The 16,632-nt window shown below is 29.3% G+C and overlaps 1 protein-coding gene across 1 annotated transcript; it reads left to right on the forward strand.

Moving 5' to 3' along the window:
- LOC109344921 (polygalacturonase 1 beta-like protein 3) lies at positions 11,347–15,056 on the forward strand. The gene is made up of 3 exons (XM_019583641.1): positions 11,347–11,480; positions 12,273–13,141; positions 13,954–15,056. Exons 1-3 carry the CDS (start codon positions 11,409–11,411, stop codon positions 14,918–14,920), a joined length of 1,908 nt encoding a protein of 635 aa, XP_019439186.1. The 5' UTR covers positions 11,347–11,408; the 3' UTR covers positions 14,921–15,056.

Below are 16,632 nucleotides of genomic sequence, written 5' to 3' on the forward strand. Positions count from 1 at the left end.
ATGAAGAAAACATTGATCAACGTCGTGATAGGTATATATCAAAATGAAATCTAAAAATATATACATGAAATCCGAAAAGGGGAATACATGCTTAAAATATGAGATGTGTGGTTTATTAGCCTCAAGTGAATCTTTTTATGGTAAGATATCAAATAGTTAGAAATTAATCTCTTTCAAAGTATAGAGATCATATAATTGGTTTTGTCTCTTTTTTTGTATTACCAATGATATTTCTTTATATTTTTGGATAATGAACTAATTCCGTTTAGGTTTTGTGGTTGCACCTTTCAATAAGTGTCGCTCTCAGAAACTGAACTCTCAACATTGAGAATCCAGTAAGGTATTGCACTACTAGACCAATGTCTTGTTGATAACGATTTTTGTTGCTATTAACAATATATACATGATATGGATGAAACCTCTATATCATGTGAAGTTGGGAAGAGGATTTTGGAGGAGGATTTTGGAGGAAAATCAATATAATTTTTTCATTTTTAAACTAAAGAGATTTAATTTATAATGTGCATAAAAATAAATTAAAAATTGATAAGATATATTTCATACTAATTTATTGTTTTATTTTTTTCATCCAAAATACTACAAAACATATCTAAGAAACTCAAGTTCTTAGAACATGGTAATTCATGATGAGCAAAAGATGATGAACAAGAGATGAAAGAATGAAAGATAACTTGCAAAGAACAAACAAAGAAGAATTGAATAGAAGTGAGTAAAATTGCTCTGATTTTTATTAATTGTAAAACTGAGTGAATGATACAATTTATAGGACGATAAAGATGACATTCTCTCTAACTAAAACAAAACTAACTTAACCAATTCACTCTCAACTAAAATAACCGAAAGAAAAACAATATATTACATGCTAAAATAGTCGCTTGATTTACAAGCAATCTGATCTACTCTACCAAAAACAGTTCTAGGAAAATTTGTCAATGAAAATCTAGTCAATAGGGTCAGCAAGGTTGGTTTTGGCTCTATCTTCTTGATTAGTAGTAGCTTCATTATTAAGAAAATGTTTCCTCTATTTGATTGAATCAGAAACATTGCCTTTAAGTTCATGCATAGCTTCATCTTCAAAGTCTTAATCACTAGTTCCCTTATCTTCAAGTCTTTAGTTTTTGTTTCCGTGAGCCTCTTCTTGAGTTGAATTGGATTCATATTTTAACACAAGTATGCATTAAATACATTGTCACCTATTTAATACATACTTTTACCTTAAGAATGAACAACTACTTTATGATTGAGATTTATTGAGTACCGAGGTTGAACTCAGGGATTCAAAATTAAAAAAAAAATTCCAAGTGGCATAGTTCTTTCCCTTCAAAAATAAATATAATGGTAAAATATTTTTATCTCGAATCAAATATAGGATAATAAAAGACACATTATATTATTGTTGTGGACTGCATTGTAATTGATTAATTTTACTATTCTTAAACATATATCATTTTTTAGATAATGGAGACATTCTTACATAATTTTGATATTTAATGATTCTAACTCCAATCGGTTTCGTACTCTACTCTTCTTGGATCTCTTTTATAAAGAAGGGAAAAATAAAATAACAAAGAAAGAGTAAGGTAAAAACACCATGAATCAAAATATGGCACTAGTATGTTTAAATTGCCATGCTTAAAAATATTGAACATAAAATGTCATGTTTTTAAGTCCATAGTTGTTTAATATTGAACACTTGTTCTTGGCTTGCATATCAAATAAATACAACTGAAATAATGTCGATGAAAGCCTTTCGTCACCATTATGTCACACATAAATACATATTTGTTGCCTCATAGGGAATTTTTATTTTATTTTCTATATGATAATATTATTTGAATTAAAAATCGAGTTAAAATCTATAAAATTATATGTATCTATAAAAATAATATTTTATAATTATTTACCACTCACTTTCTATTTATGTTTATCCTTCGTTTTCCTGATTTTTTTTGTTTATATTTAACTATTATTGTTAAAGTTTTAGAAAATTATTAATCATTTATTTATTAAATATATACTCATTAATGTTGAGAGATAAAAATCAAAGTAAAGTAAATTAGAGATTAATTGACAATATATAATAGGAAAAACAATAATATTTTTTTAATAATAAAAATAATTAACTTCCTTAGTTTATGTAGACCAATCTAAGGCGAGACTTGTAAAGAAAAAGAAGTGAATTGTTTGTTGATCACACAAAAACATATAATAATATAGAGGTGTTACATTAAAAAATAATATTATTAAAAATGAGAAAAATCAATCCCCAATGGGGTCCATATACATATAGCAACATGTAGCAAAATACAGTAGGGTAACGAATGGGACAATTATGTTCTGGAATTTTTAGAGGAGATATTTTACACTGAAAGATAAAAAATTAAATGGCCATCAAATAATAGTTTCACTCTTTAAGAAAATTAATTTTTACTTTATAATATAGCTTTTATTGACAAAGCATAAGAAGCCATTCTTCCTCGAACATAGTTTTAGGCCAATATGAATTAAATGTGGCTCTTGTGGATTCAACTTCAATATTTTTTATAGATATTTGAAGATCTAAGACACCTTCCACCATAATAATCTTATTAAAATCAAATCTATTTTTCGTTATTTATAGTACTAGTGCAATTTATCATGTAGGTTGACTTTTTATTTATAGTACTAGTGCAATTTTTATAAAATTGTATTGGGGAGGTATAATTTTTGGAGAATTTGTGATTTTCATATATAACTTTACTTTTTTTCTCTCTTTGGAGCAATTCGTGGATGAAAAATACGAAAACTGTAAAATCGTGAACACAAAATATGATTTTTCACTCTTTTGTTGGCTATAATTAAAGATTATATATTATGAGTTAAATATATTGTCTTTCATTTTAGTCAACCAAATTTTACAACCATAACGAATGAAATTAAAATATTAAAATCTATTTCAATCAATTAATATATTGTGATTAAATAATTAAACTAGATCAACTTGTTTTTGTAGCAATATTTTTTAATATTGAATTTCTCTATTCCGAACAATTACAATTCTTAAAAAAAATTGCAGTTGAATTTCAATTATAAGTTACAACCTATGAAAGTTAAACTATAGAAATAATAAAATAAATAAGTTTCTCGGTTACAAAACATTTATGCTTATAACATATTAATTTTTTTTTGGGATAATTTATTTAGAAATTAAATAATATCCTACTATTAATGCCTTTGTTCTTGCCACAATTTTAAGGAATCTGTTTCCTTGACAAATATTTGAATATTATTATGTCAATTAATATATGCTTCAACTAGTTATTGCCTTTACTAATGGAATTACAAAATCCAATTCCAAATCACCCTTACTCTTCTAAATAATTTTCCGTCAAGTGCCAATGTTTTAGTATTTATAATAATAATAGTGACACTATTGGATGAAGCGAGTTCGTAGCTTTTGAAGTAACTTGTAATTTTTCGACTCAATCAAAAAACTATCAGAGTTACTCGATAAACAAAAACTGAAGGTAATTTGTAACTTTTAAAAGAAGTTTGTGCCATTTGAAAACTACTTTTCAAAAAAATTCTTGAAATAACGTTTAGAAAGGAAAAGTAGATTTCAATAATTTATTTACCAATTTGCCCTTCAATATTTAAAAAAATACATTGGATATCCTCAATTAAAACCTAATTTGTCACTTCTGTCTTTCCTCCATCCTCCATTTATGTTTCTTTCATAAATAAAAAACCAGTAGCCCCTACGTTCATGTGGCTTCTTAGTGATTATTACGTCATGTTACACAACTTACTTGGTTCTATATGAGACAAAGGACCCCATTGGTATAGTATTTTCTTATTTTATTTTTTTGACATGATTATATATGGCATATATGATATTGTTTTTATATATGAATGAGATTGTTATATAAGTTTTTCTTTAGTTTCTATTCTCATCTATTTTAAAGAGTTGTCATCCTAGTTTTCATAGAGACTTTAAAGCTTTTACATTTTTTGAATTTTTTTAAAACAAAAAATATATATTAAAATAAAAAACAAATAAATAAAATATTATACATCCAATTATAATTAAAATTTAAAAATAAATGATTATATCAAAATTATTTATATATTTATACAGTATAAATAATGTATGTTCTTTTTTAATTATTTTTCAAATTTCAGCTAGTTATAAAGCTAGTTTCATCGAACAGTTCAGTTAATTAGCTACATGCATAGTTATAAGCTTTCAGCTATCTTTATCACTACAAACTCATAATTACAAGCTAATTTTTCTAAATAGAGCTAACATCTATTTTTATTTTATTTCCTATTTATTCAAATCATCACCTATATATCCATGTTATAAAGTGTGGATATTTGGGTTTAAATCATAATAGCAATACAATTTTCATTCTCTGATCCATATGAAAAACATTGTCTGAGAAAAAAATGATTAAAGAAATTTCTTAAATTTTGAAGTAGACCACCTAGAAATTTTTTATTTCTACCTTTTTTTCCTAGAGAAAAATAATAATTAAGAAAGTACTCATATATATATATATAGGAAGTGAGAACAATTATTATTAGAATAAATGAGAATAATTGTTATTAGGATAAACAAGAACAATTAATACAAATTATTAGATTTTATTTTAACAATTATGATTAAAATATATATGTATGTGACTTTTTAAGTTATGATGATATCAATAATAAACTTTTAATTATAATATATGTATGATTATAAAGTTTAAATTTATTATTCTCACATTTTTATATGAGATTTCAGTTGAATCAATCCCTACATATATACACACTAAAACATACGGTTAGGATTCAGACAACAATGCATGTTATGTGGCACATTCCCAAAAATCCAAAATGGACATTCTGAACCCATTCACCAACTTCCAAAAGTTATTTTATATTGATAAATGAATGATTGGTATATATATATATAAATCAAGATCTGAAATTAAAACCTGCTATGCTATAAATATTTTGAGTTCCAATAAATCACCTTTCCTAAAGAATACTCTTATCTAGATAAAAAGTTATTTTACATTGTATGTAATTATCTAAATCCCTCCAAAGCCCCTAAAAATATTCAATTTATATATGAATGATCTGGTACAATTTTTGGGGTTTCAATTTTATAGATTGGAGCAAAGAGTATAAGACAGATTAAGGGTAGTCAGCAAGATAAGGACTCAAATAAGGGCATGTATGCATGTAGGGTATCATATACATAAATACTCATCAATCTTTTTTCTTATAACAGCTGTTCTTCTATTTCTAACTAAAATATCAATTACAGTATATGGATTATTTAAAACGTGTCAATCACAATGTTGTTACCGACATATATCATAGTCTGGTCCATGGTCCATGAAAAAAATATAATGAACCCTACTTTTCATGCTGTCAACTTGAGAATGATCATTTTAGAGGAAAAAAATGTATGTACCGATATTGTATCCACCAATTATGTTTAGTTATTGTTGACTCTTCAAAAAATATAATACAAATGAATGATGAATGATATATTAATTGTATATAAATATTTACACTAATAGTGGGTATATATTATATTCAACATCTTATATATATGGTGGAACAACTCAGCATTAATGGCTCCTATTATTATGTTTGATTGGGTCCTTATCAATTTGTATTTGAATGTAAGGCCATAAAAGAGCATTGTCTTTTGTTGTTTAACATCTTTATGCTGTGATTCAGTGAAATATAATTGCAAATGCACAATGTCAGGATCATGTGTTTTTTTATCTTCACAATTGGTTTTTCTCTCCAAGGAAATGGGTTAATGTTCTTGGATTCATTATAATTGATTGTTATTTTGGGATTTGGGTGGGGGAATTAGGGTTTTAGTTTTAGGAAGAGATCAAGAAGGTGGTGTTAATTAGGGTTTTTATGCAGTGGCGAATCTAAGACCCGTAAATAAGATTGCGTTGAGTGGTCCAAATGAGAGGTGCAACTTTGTGTAAGTAGAGAGCAAAAATGTTAGTATAAAAGTAATATATATAAAAATAAGGATTTAATATGTATACTAATATTGTAAATGTTTTTACACTGTTAGTAAATCTCAACAATTCATATGTTAGCTAATATTAACTTTCATACAAAAATATTACAAATCAATTATAGAAGATGTGCTAACAGTGTAAAAAAAACTTTACACTGTCAGTATATAGATTGATTTTAAACTATAAAAATAATAATAGAAGTTCCATGTGCACACAATCATGTTAGTTGTAGTGGGGGTGGATGAAGGTAGATTGGGGTAGACAAAAAGGACAAGGATGACATTTCACTTTTTTTTTACATCTTTTAATCACTGCCTTATATTTTTTAAACTAAAAAATCTAACGTAATAAATAAAGGGTGCATCATTCTTAAAAACTCAAAGAGTCAACAAATCATCACTAGTAAATGAATACTAATGTAATTACATGTCTTGTTTTTATGTATGTTATCTCATTTTGCATTTATGAATCCTATTTTCCAATTGGTAATATGTATATATTCTTCTAAAGGGGCAATTTCAAAAAGTAGTGTAATATTTGTGCAAATGGTTTTGCCAAAAATCTACCATGTTTTTCTTGGCCAGGTATATCTAAAGTGGTTTAATTAACTCAACACTATGGTTAAATCTGATAAAGTGGATTGAGGTGTTTTTTTAATAAGAGGGTTGCAATATTTTCAAAAGTAAAATTAGAAGAAAGAAAATAAAGACAATCACCAGGATTGGTTACCCAAGTGGAATAAGATATTATAGACATGTCATTTCTTATGTTGATCCAAAGCCAATATTTCACATTCATTGAATCTACAATATGTTGTGTAGTCACCTTGATTGAGTTGAATATGATATCATTTCACGTTAACCAAATGGACTATATTGTTTCTGTCTAATTGATGTTCCAGAACTTCCGACTTTTCTTATAAAACGACAAGCCCATATGCATGAGAAAATAGTTTATTGGGTCAAAAGGTAATGCAATGCTAAAATTCAGCCAACTATATATCAATTTCCAGACCGAGAATGTGAACCTACAAGTAAAGAAAAGATGTTGATAAGACTCAAAATGCTCATTTCAAAGACTGCATAAATAACCTCCTCATATGAGGGGTGAACCCCTTCTTAGTAATGCCTCTAGAGTAGGTAGACTATTCTGGAAAAATCGTCATGCAAAAGTAGTAACCTTGAAATGAGCTTTGGATTTGCATAAGAGAATGAAGTGGTTGTGAGTGTGCTCCTCTTAATGTAGTAGAGTAGCAAGAAATTTGTATGTTGGTTTAATGGAATAAAGGTTAGATTTATCATGGCTTCACACCTAGGAATCATGAGTTTTGTCTTTTAGAATACATTCCTTGATTTCCTACATAAGATTAGCAATTAGGTCATGTTCCCAAGAAAAAATTGGCTTCTCCAAGTTAATGAGCCCATATAAATAGGCTCTTAAAATAGCTTTGAACCTCATGTTTGACTCCTTTCATATCATCTAAACATTGGTCATTAATCCTCAAACCTTTAATCGAGTTTTGCCTCCTCATGTTAATGAGCCCATATAAATATTGAGTTTGTGTCACCATTCTTTAGCCATTTGAACCTACATTTATGGAAGAGGAGGTTGTGTTTCATCGACCTGGCTTTTCGGAAATCAGCCCGATGATCAAACCTTCTCTTGATTTCTTACTCATCGAGAGGGGCAGATTGAATCTTTATATCAAGCTTGTGTATATATGGAGTGGCAATATCGATCTGTTGTCAATGCACCTGAAATGAACTTTGTTCTATGTCTTCAAGAGTTCTTTCAATGGTTTGAGTTTTTCCTTGATCAAGTACATGCTCCAATCAGGTGTTGAAACTTCAGTCCATTTTTTCAACAAAAGCTATAAAGTCACTGTCTTCGATCCAAACGTTGACCACCCTCAAAGGATTTGGTCCACAATCTTGTTGATTTTCTAAAAGGATAATATCATAATGATTAGAAACTTGTATATGCAAACCCTTCTTAACCAAGTGTGATTATTGGCTGAGCCAGTCCTCGAATATCATAAATATGTCCAAATGACTCATAGTTCCATCGTCTCCTTTAACCCAAGTAAATTTTCTCCCAACAAGGGGAAGATCCAACATGTTCATATTGTTGATGAAGTTGAGAAACTCCTACATTTCCATTCGTCGACCATGGTTTTAGCAGCCCTTCCTCTCTTGTTGTGATTTGACTGCGTTGAAATCTCCTACAAGGCACCAAAACTTCCCTTGAGAGTTTTGTATCCATTGTTCTAACATTTGTCAAACAAATATTTTCCTCTTTGTGGCATGGCAAATAAATATTGACCGAATAATAGATTTCATTCAATTCTAGCTGATTACTAATAATATCACTGAAGTCTTTCCCTCAAACGTTTTTGAAATTTATCTTTCGCCAAATGCTCAGCAAGCCTCCAAATTTTCCAACCGGAGGCATGTGTCACTAGTCAAAGTCAGAAGTATCCCATAATTTGTTGTGAATGTTGTTGTCGATTGATTCCAACTTTTCTCCTAAATGCAAATAAATTCAATTTCCTCCAACCTAATTAAGTTGCTCACTGGATATTTTTTTACCGCCTCCTAAACCTTTCACATTCAAGGTGGCTAGCTTCACTTGAGATTGTGACACTACTCGATCTTGTCCTCTATGTGACGTTAATGTTCTGTAGCTGACTATGTGCGATCATTATTTCAAGGTTGTGAGTTATGTCATTTTCATCAAAAACTCCTCTGACACCTAGAGCCTTGCTAATGTTCCAAATAATATGAGCTTTGGATAGCCTTGCTTGAGTTCCTTATTGAGCCTCTAATATGGTATATTTGGTATCATGTTGTGATGTTGTTGATTTCTTCATCCTTGAAGTATTTTTCTTGAGAAGTCATCTTTGTTTTGGCTAGTTGCAAGTGTCGTGGCCCTATTTTCGGTTGAACACTAGCTCTACAACTTAGAAAGATGTGAACTCAATTTCGACATCTCCTAAAAGTTTTGGCATTGCCACTACGGTTTTTGCAGTCAAAACGTAACAAAATCTATATTAAACCCAAATTAGATAATATATATAGTCTTTTAAATCTTTGTTCTCAGCTTGTGAGTCAATTAGGATCATGGAAGATATTAGCACACCGTTCTCTTAAATTAAAATGATATTCTTGCTAACAATATAGATTTTTATACCCTTAGAAATTATTTATTAAAATAATATATTTTACACCAATCATTGTAACTACCATCGCCATCATAGTCATCATCACTACCTCTACTACCGCTACTACCTCCTCCATAATCTTTCCATAGCCACCACATTTTTCATTGCGATTACAATCATGCACTATGCGACACCATCATCATCGTTACTCTACCATTATTACTTCCACGGTCAGAGTTGTTATCAATACTTCTATCATTGTCTCCATCATTGTCGTTGTCACCCCACCGTTATCACTTTCATAGCGTCTACCGCCAAAAATATCGACACCAAATCGTCACCGCTATAACCATCACTAGTACACCCAAACATGTGACAAAATTATTTAAACAAAATAATACCTTAGACAAATATTGTATAATATTAAAATATTATGAAATCTTATATATAATTAGGACGATTAAGATTAATGATAAATATATATGATTTTTTTAAGTGATCAAGTGATCAATAACTAGTTTTTAATTCTAATCATGCATATATGGTTGTAAGACCAAAATTTATTGTTTTCATAATTTTCATATGAGAACAAGTTATATTCCAGTGAATATATATATATAAATCACCATTGAAGATTTCACTTTTCAGAAAATTTAGTTCAAAGATAGAAACGATGCATAGCCCTCGATCTAAATTTTCAGGAACGAAATAATCTGACGTCATTTTCTCACACGAACCTTTATTTAGTATCAACTTTCTGGCCCAACCTTTTATGGAAAGATAAGATTTCCAATTTAATTCTTCAAATAGAAAGTATAATTGTCATTCAAGATTTGACTTTAAACTGAGTATAAAAATAATATTACCACATAGTTTTTAAAGAGTTTATTTGAGACAAGTTGGTCCTTAAAATTTTAGATGTTCAATATAGTCCAATTTTTAAAATTACTCCATGTTTTTTAAACTTATTCTTCATCATATTCATCAATTTTATGAATATTTAATAGTTTATATCTACTTACTAATTGAAATTAGTTTCCCTAGAATTGATTGTTAGGAATGAGAAATATATTTTAAAAACTTATTCTTACAATAGGTGAATCTCTCTTTCTTTCTTTTTTTTTAATATCAAATGGTAACATAAGAACTTTTAGAGACCATTTATAACTTAATTTCTTCATGGACCAAATTATTTTACAGAATAATATCTTCAATAACTTAAACAATTTTATTTTCTTGGAGGATTAAATTGGAACAAATAAAAAATCATGGATTATATCTAAATAAAAGAAAATTTCTAAAAATAAAAACTAATATTTTAATACTACTTGGTATAGTGTTATTGGTTAAATACATGGGATATGAGTTTTTGGAATGGAATATCTTTATTAATGAGAGGATGAAGATCACATGTCCCTATTGATATCTCACTTGGTATTGTAAGTCAATTAGAAAACATAACTCATTTAAGAAGAAAAACTATAAAAACATAAATTAAAATTTTAATCTTATTTCATGAAGTTTGATTGGTTCAAGATATGAGGACAAGAAAATTATGGGACATTAAGTTTAATGAGTCTACATATGTTGTCCTACCAAAAGTGTGTCACTTCATGTGTTATTGCTTGTGATTAGTTGAAAAAATATATTTTAAAAAAATTAATAATTAAATATTTTTCTAATCTATCACAATAAGTAGCATATGAAAAAGTATACTGTTAGGACAGAATATGTTCACCCTAATTTATTCACACATACTATGTTTTTTTTTCTTTCTTAACACATGCACTATGTTTTTTTTTCTTTCTTAACACATGCACTATGTTTTTTTTTCTTTCTTAACACATGCACTATGTTTTTTTTTCTTTCTTAACACATGCACTATGTTTTTTTTTCTTTCTTAACACATGCACTATGTTTTTTTTTCTTTCTTAACACATGCACTATGTTTTTTTTTCTTTCTTAACACATGCACTATGTTTTTTTTTCTTTCTTAACACATGCACTATGTTTTTTTTTCTTTCTTAACACATGCATTAAGACTAAACAACCAAATCCCTGACCCATCGCATTCTATGTTCATATTATTTTGGTTCTTTAACCTCCACACATTACTATAAATCTATGCATACCTCTCACCAAAACACACAACATTCCCAACTATTTCTCTCATTCCTCTCTCTCTCTCTTGATCAAGAACAAAAATGATAAACAAGAATCATAACACGTACACACTACTAATCCTCTTTCTCTTCATCCTTTTCTCAACACTCACTGTAAGCACATTTTTCCATTCACTGATCCTACATGCTTAGTGAAACATATATGCTATGTTTTAAATTCCACTTTGTAATTGTTGTTGCAACATCATCATTACAATTATGACCACATGAACTATGTTTCTTTGTAATTATGATAACCACAATGACCAACATGATTTAAAACATTGTACACAATACATTAAATTGTAGTAGTTATGGTCATGATTATGATCGTAGTCGTAGTTATTATGAATGTCAACGTTGCAGTGTGAATCATTTTATAATTAAAAAATATTTTTGAATTTATACAGTTTAATGCAATTTGATATGGACTGATGTGGCTCAAATACAATCCAATACGGTTGTATTATAGCCTCATGCAACTGCATCATTGTGATTCGATATCATACTACAATTTTGATATCAATCTGTAATTATGGTGTAGTATGGTTGCAACAGCCACCTCAACAATAATATTATTGTCGTATCACATGATATGATCTAAAACTTGAATTGCTTAACTTTACTAATGCTAAACACATATATTATCACAATCTTAAACAAGTTAAGAAAAGTTAAGAAAGGGAAATAACTACTTTACTTAGTTAATTATAAGTCAGATTCATCTTTATTATTAGAGACGACAATTGTATTTTTTAGTATATTACTAAGGATAAAAATACAACTCCAATGTAAATTAAAGTGTTATTACCCTTTAATTTTTCAATGTCTATTTTTTGTAATTGTCTACTCCAATAATGGAGAGGAGTCTTAATCCTAACGGTTGAAGTTGTTATTATAATGTAGGTTTCTTTTGCACGCCATGTCGCCGGAGATAAAAACCCTTTTACACCAAAAGCTTCCTTGATCCGCTATTGGGACACACATATTAGCAACAACTTACCCAAGCCATCATTCCTCATCTCCAAAGCCTCGCCGCTAACCGCCATTGACACCGCCACGTACGCTAAACTTGCCGCCACCAACACCCTCTCCACGCGGCTGCCGGAGTTTTGCTCCGCCGCCCACCTCCTCTGCTTCCCGGAAGTACTCCCCAGCTTAGAAAAACACACACAAGACGTCAAATTTTCAGGGTACGATGATGAACATAATTTTACCAACTACGGAACGAATCGAGCCGGCGGGTTCGATTCGTTCAAGAACTACTCCAACGGCCTTTACGCTAATCCGGTGAGCGATTTCCGGCAATACAGCCGGAACTCCGCCGGCCATAAGGAAAAATTCACCAGCTACGGCAATGACGCAAACGTTGTAGACCAGAGCTTCCACACTTATGGCACCGGCACTGCCGGCGGCTCCGGCGAGTTTAAGGAGTACGCGGCCAGAAGCAACGTCCCCGATCTGCGATTTTCGACGTACTCCGTTGGCGGTGTGGGGAGGGAACAATCATTCTCTAGGTATAGTGAGGATGGAAATTCGGGTGAGCAAAGTTTCACAAGTTATGGTAAGAATGGTCTTAGTGCAGAAAACAAGTTTAAGAGTTATGGAACAAATTCAAACGTTGCTGCTTCTGATTTCTCAAACTATGGTGAGAAAGGGACTTCACCAAATGACACGTTCACAAACTATGGTGTTAACATGAATAACCCAACTGAGAAGTTTAAGAACTATGGCGATGGAAGCACTTTTGCTGCAGAGAGTTTCGCTAATTACAGGTAAGAACAACTTCATCATGTATTATTTGTGTCGCTCCCGAAAATCGAATATTTAAAAGTAAGAATAACTTTTTCATGGATGATGATAACTAAATTTTGTATTTTAAGGACTTGTTTAGATAACCTAATAACTCTCTCATGGACATTATTTCTTATAAAAAATTATGATTAATTATATTATACATGTTATAGCTAAAAGTTTATTTACACCTTTAATTAATAACTTCCTTAACAAATTATGACAATTTTAAGTTGTATTTTTTATAAGGAAAATATTAAACTTTTCATGTTCAAATAATATTATTAATGATACAATTTTGGTCTATGCAAGATGTAACTATTAGATATCTATTGTATATTATCTAGATCATATACTTGTTTCAACAAAATTTTAAAATTGTGAACAAAAATTCATTTGTACATAAATAACAATGTTTTAGCTGATCATTGATTTAAAAAAATATTTAAGAAAATATCATGTAAAATCAATCTTAAATGACTAAAAATAGATTTTTACTATAAAATATACCAATTCACAAATATATTTTATATTTTTGGATTATTAAACATGGCCTCAAAACCCTTTAAAAGTATATATTATGTTAATATTTTTATATATAATGAATGAGTTACACCATTGTAAATACAAAGTTATGATAAAATAGAAGGAAATGACACTTTTATTCTTTAGATATAATAATATGACATTTTTATTCTTCGATACAACTATAAAAACAACAACTTGTCTCTGTATTACCGGATAGAATTCTTTTCCGTAAATATATATTCCTTCTTTTTGTGTATGAGTACAGGGATAAATCGAATGTGGGTGATGACTCGTTCCAATCCTATGCGAAGAACTCAAGAGGAGGTGCACAAGTAGATTTCAATAATTATGGAAAATCCATTAACGATGGAAGTGACACATTCAAAGAGTATGCAAAAGGAGCTGATTTAGATCACAAAGTTGGGTTCAAAGGATATGGTATTAACAACACTTTCAAAGATTACTCCAAAGATGGTGTCTCATTTTCTAGCTACAAAAAATCTACAACTTCAACTACTCACTCAATCAATGCCAATACCCTTAGTGATTCTTTGGTCAAAAAATGGGTTCAACCTGGTAAATTCTTTAGAGAGAAAATGCTAAAACAAGGTATAGTTATGCCTATGCCTGATATAAGAGATAAATCACCTAAAAGGTCATTTTTACCCCGACCCATATTATCAAAAATACCCTTCACTTCTTCTAAGATCTCTGAGTTGAAGGAAATATTCAAGGTCTCTGATAACTCTTCTATGGAAAAGATGATGATAGATTCATTGGGAGATTGTGAAAGGGCACCAAGCATGGGTGAGACAAAAAAATGTGTAGGTTCAGTTGAGGACATGATTGACTTTGCAACTTCAGTTCTAGGGCACAATGTTGCAGCTAGAACCACTGAGAATGTTAATGGTTCTAAAACAAATGTTATGGTTGGTAAGGTTAAAGGAATAAATGGTGGCAAAGTTACTGAATCAGTTTCATGTCATCAAAGTTTGTTCCCTTATTTGCTTTATTATTGTCACTCAGTTCCAAAGGTTAGGGTTTATGAAGCAGAACTTTTAGACCCAAAATTGAAGACCAAGATTAACCATGGGGTTGCAATTTGTCACTTAGATACAAAAGCTTGGAGTCCTAGCCATGGTGCATTTTTAGCACTTGGATCTGGTCCAGGTCGAATTGAAGTGTGTCATTGGATCTTTGAGAATGATTTGACTTGGACTATTGCCAATTGAAAAGGATTTGTTGCTCATTAAGAAAACTTAGAAGCAAAGCTCCACCAATGGAAAATGTGGTTAATTTTCAAGTTTGTGTTATTTGTTTTTTTTTGTTTCTTGTGTTTAGTCAAATAATCATGAGCTTCACTTTTAAGTATGTATTTTATGACTTTGCTAAATGCTTAGTTTGAAGGCAATATGAATCAATTGGGTATTTAAGGAGTACTTATTAGCTACTCATATTACTTTTTAGTTGTCTCCAAATATATCCTAAAGTATGTCTCAAATCAATCATAATGAAGTAAAAATGGACAGAATCATGAATGTATAAATTTTTTAAGTGATATGATATATAATGGTCGATTTGGGACAAACTTTGAGACATATTTAGGGATAGCAGATCTTTATTCCTAAACAACACCAAATAAAATAGGAGTTTATCTTGTTTATATCATATTTTATTGGTGCATGGACGAACCGAAGATTTCCTCTATGGGGGAACATCCTTCACCAAATCTCAATATATATTTATATCATACATGTATGGTAAGTTTTTTATTTTACTCATATAGATAAATTACCTATAAAAGACATTTAAAAGTTAAAATTACAAACATTTTATATTATCTATATTATTTCATAAGACAAATAAAGACAATAGCTTTTACTACATTCATTATTGTTCTATAATATAATTATTTAGAATTTTTGTATGTGATTTACTTTTGGTAAGGTTGAATAGTCTTTAACTCAAATTCATAATTAATATATTTATAGATGGAAAATGACATATTCATTTACAAATCCTTGCTCCTATAAATCCTAATAAATAATGAGGAAAGTAATATATATATTACAAAGTGATATTTTGTTTATTAATAATTTATTTACAAATGATATATATAACTCTCTTATGGTATAAAAGGATTTGTAGAAGGATTGGTAGGAAAATATGAACAAAGATCACTTTGGCTAACCAAATTCCAACAAGTAATATAAAAATTGTAGTTTATATTTTTATAGTTTTTCTTTTTAATGAAATGTTACTTTATAATTAGATTGACACAATAGATGATTTTCATTTAGAATATATATTCATTCATCTTCAGAGAAATTTATGGTGAATTATTTATATTATAAGTTTTTTATGTATTGCTCTCACAACCTACACTTTTGGATTTGTCAATTTTTGGGCGAATCTACTCTCTACTCAATCTTATTTTCATCATATCTTGACCAAAAACAAACCTTAAAAGAATGTGTGTCATGCAACTAACTATTGATTTCTTTTTCTTTTTCTTCTTTTTAGTTGAATTAATATGTGATCATGCTTTAATATAGACTTCACTTGAAAAAAATGTAGTACGAAAGAGAGGATCCTAGAATATCCTTTGTTGCTTTGGAGATTTTCAGGATAAAACGTGGGGAAAGTAGTGGAGGGAATCCAAAGAAAATGACAACATAGAATCAGTTTTTATTTCAATTTATATTATGAAATATTTCAATTTAATAATAAACAATATGATTTGATGGGGTACCAATGTGGTGAATATCCATTTGGTTCTTGAAAATTTCCTCATGTACAAATTTGATTTTTGAAAGATAAAAAATGTAAATTAAGGTTCAAAGATATTATATTATATTATAAATTTGAAATGTAAATGAATTATTTATATTATAAATTTCACCATGTAAGTTAAAATACTTCTTATTAAAGATTATAGAAAATG

This window comes from Lupinus angustifolius, chromosome LG04 (genome assembly GCF_001865875.1).
Source record: "Lupinus angustifolius cultivar Tanjil chromosome LG04, LupAngTanjil_v1.0, whole genome shotgun sequence".
Classification (NCBI taxonomy): domain Eukaryota; kingdom Viridiplantae; phylum Streptophyta; class Magnoliopsida; order Fabales; family Fabaceae; genus Lupinus; species Lupinus angustifolius.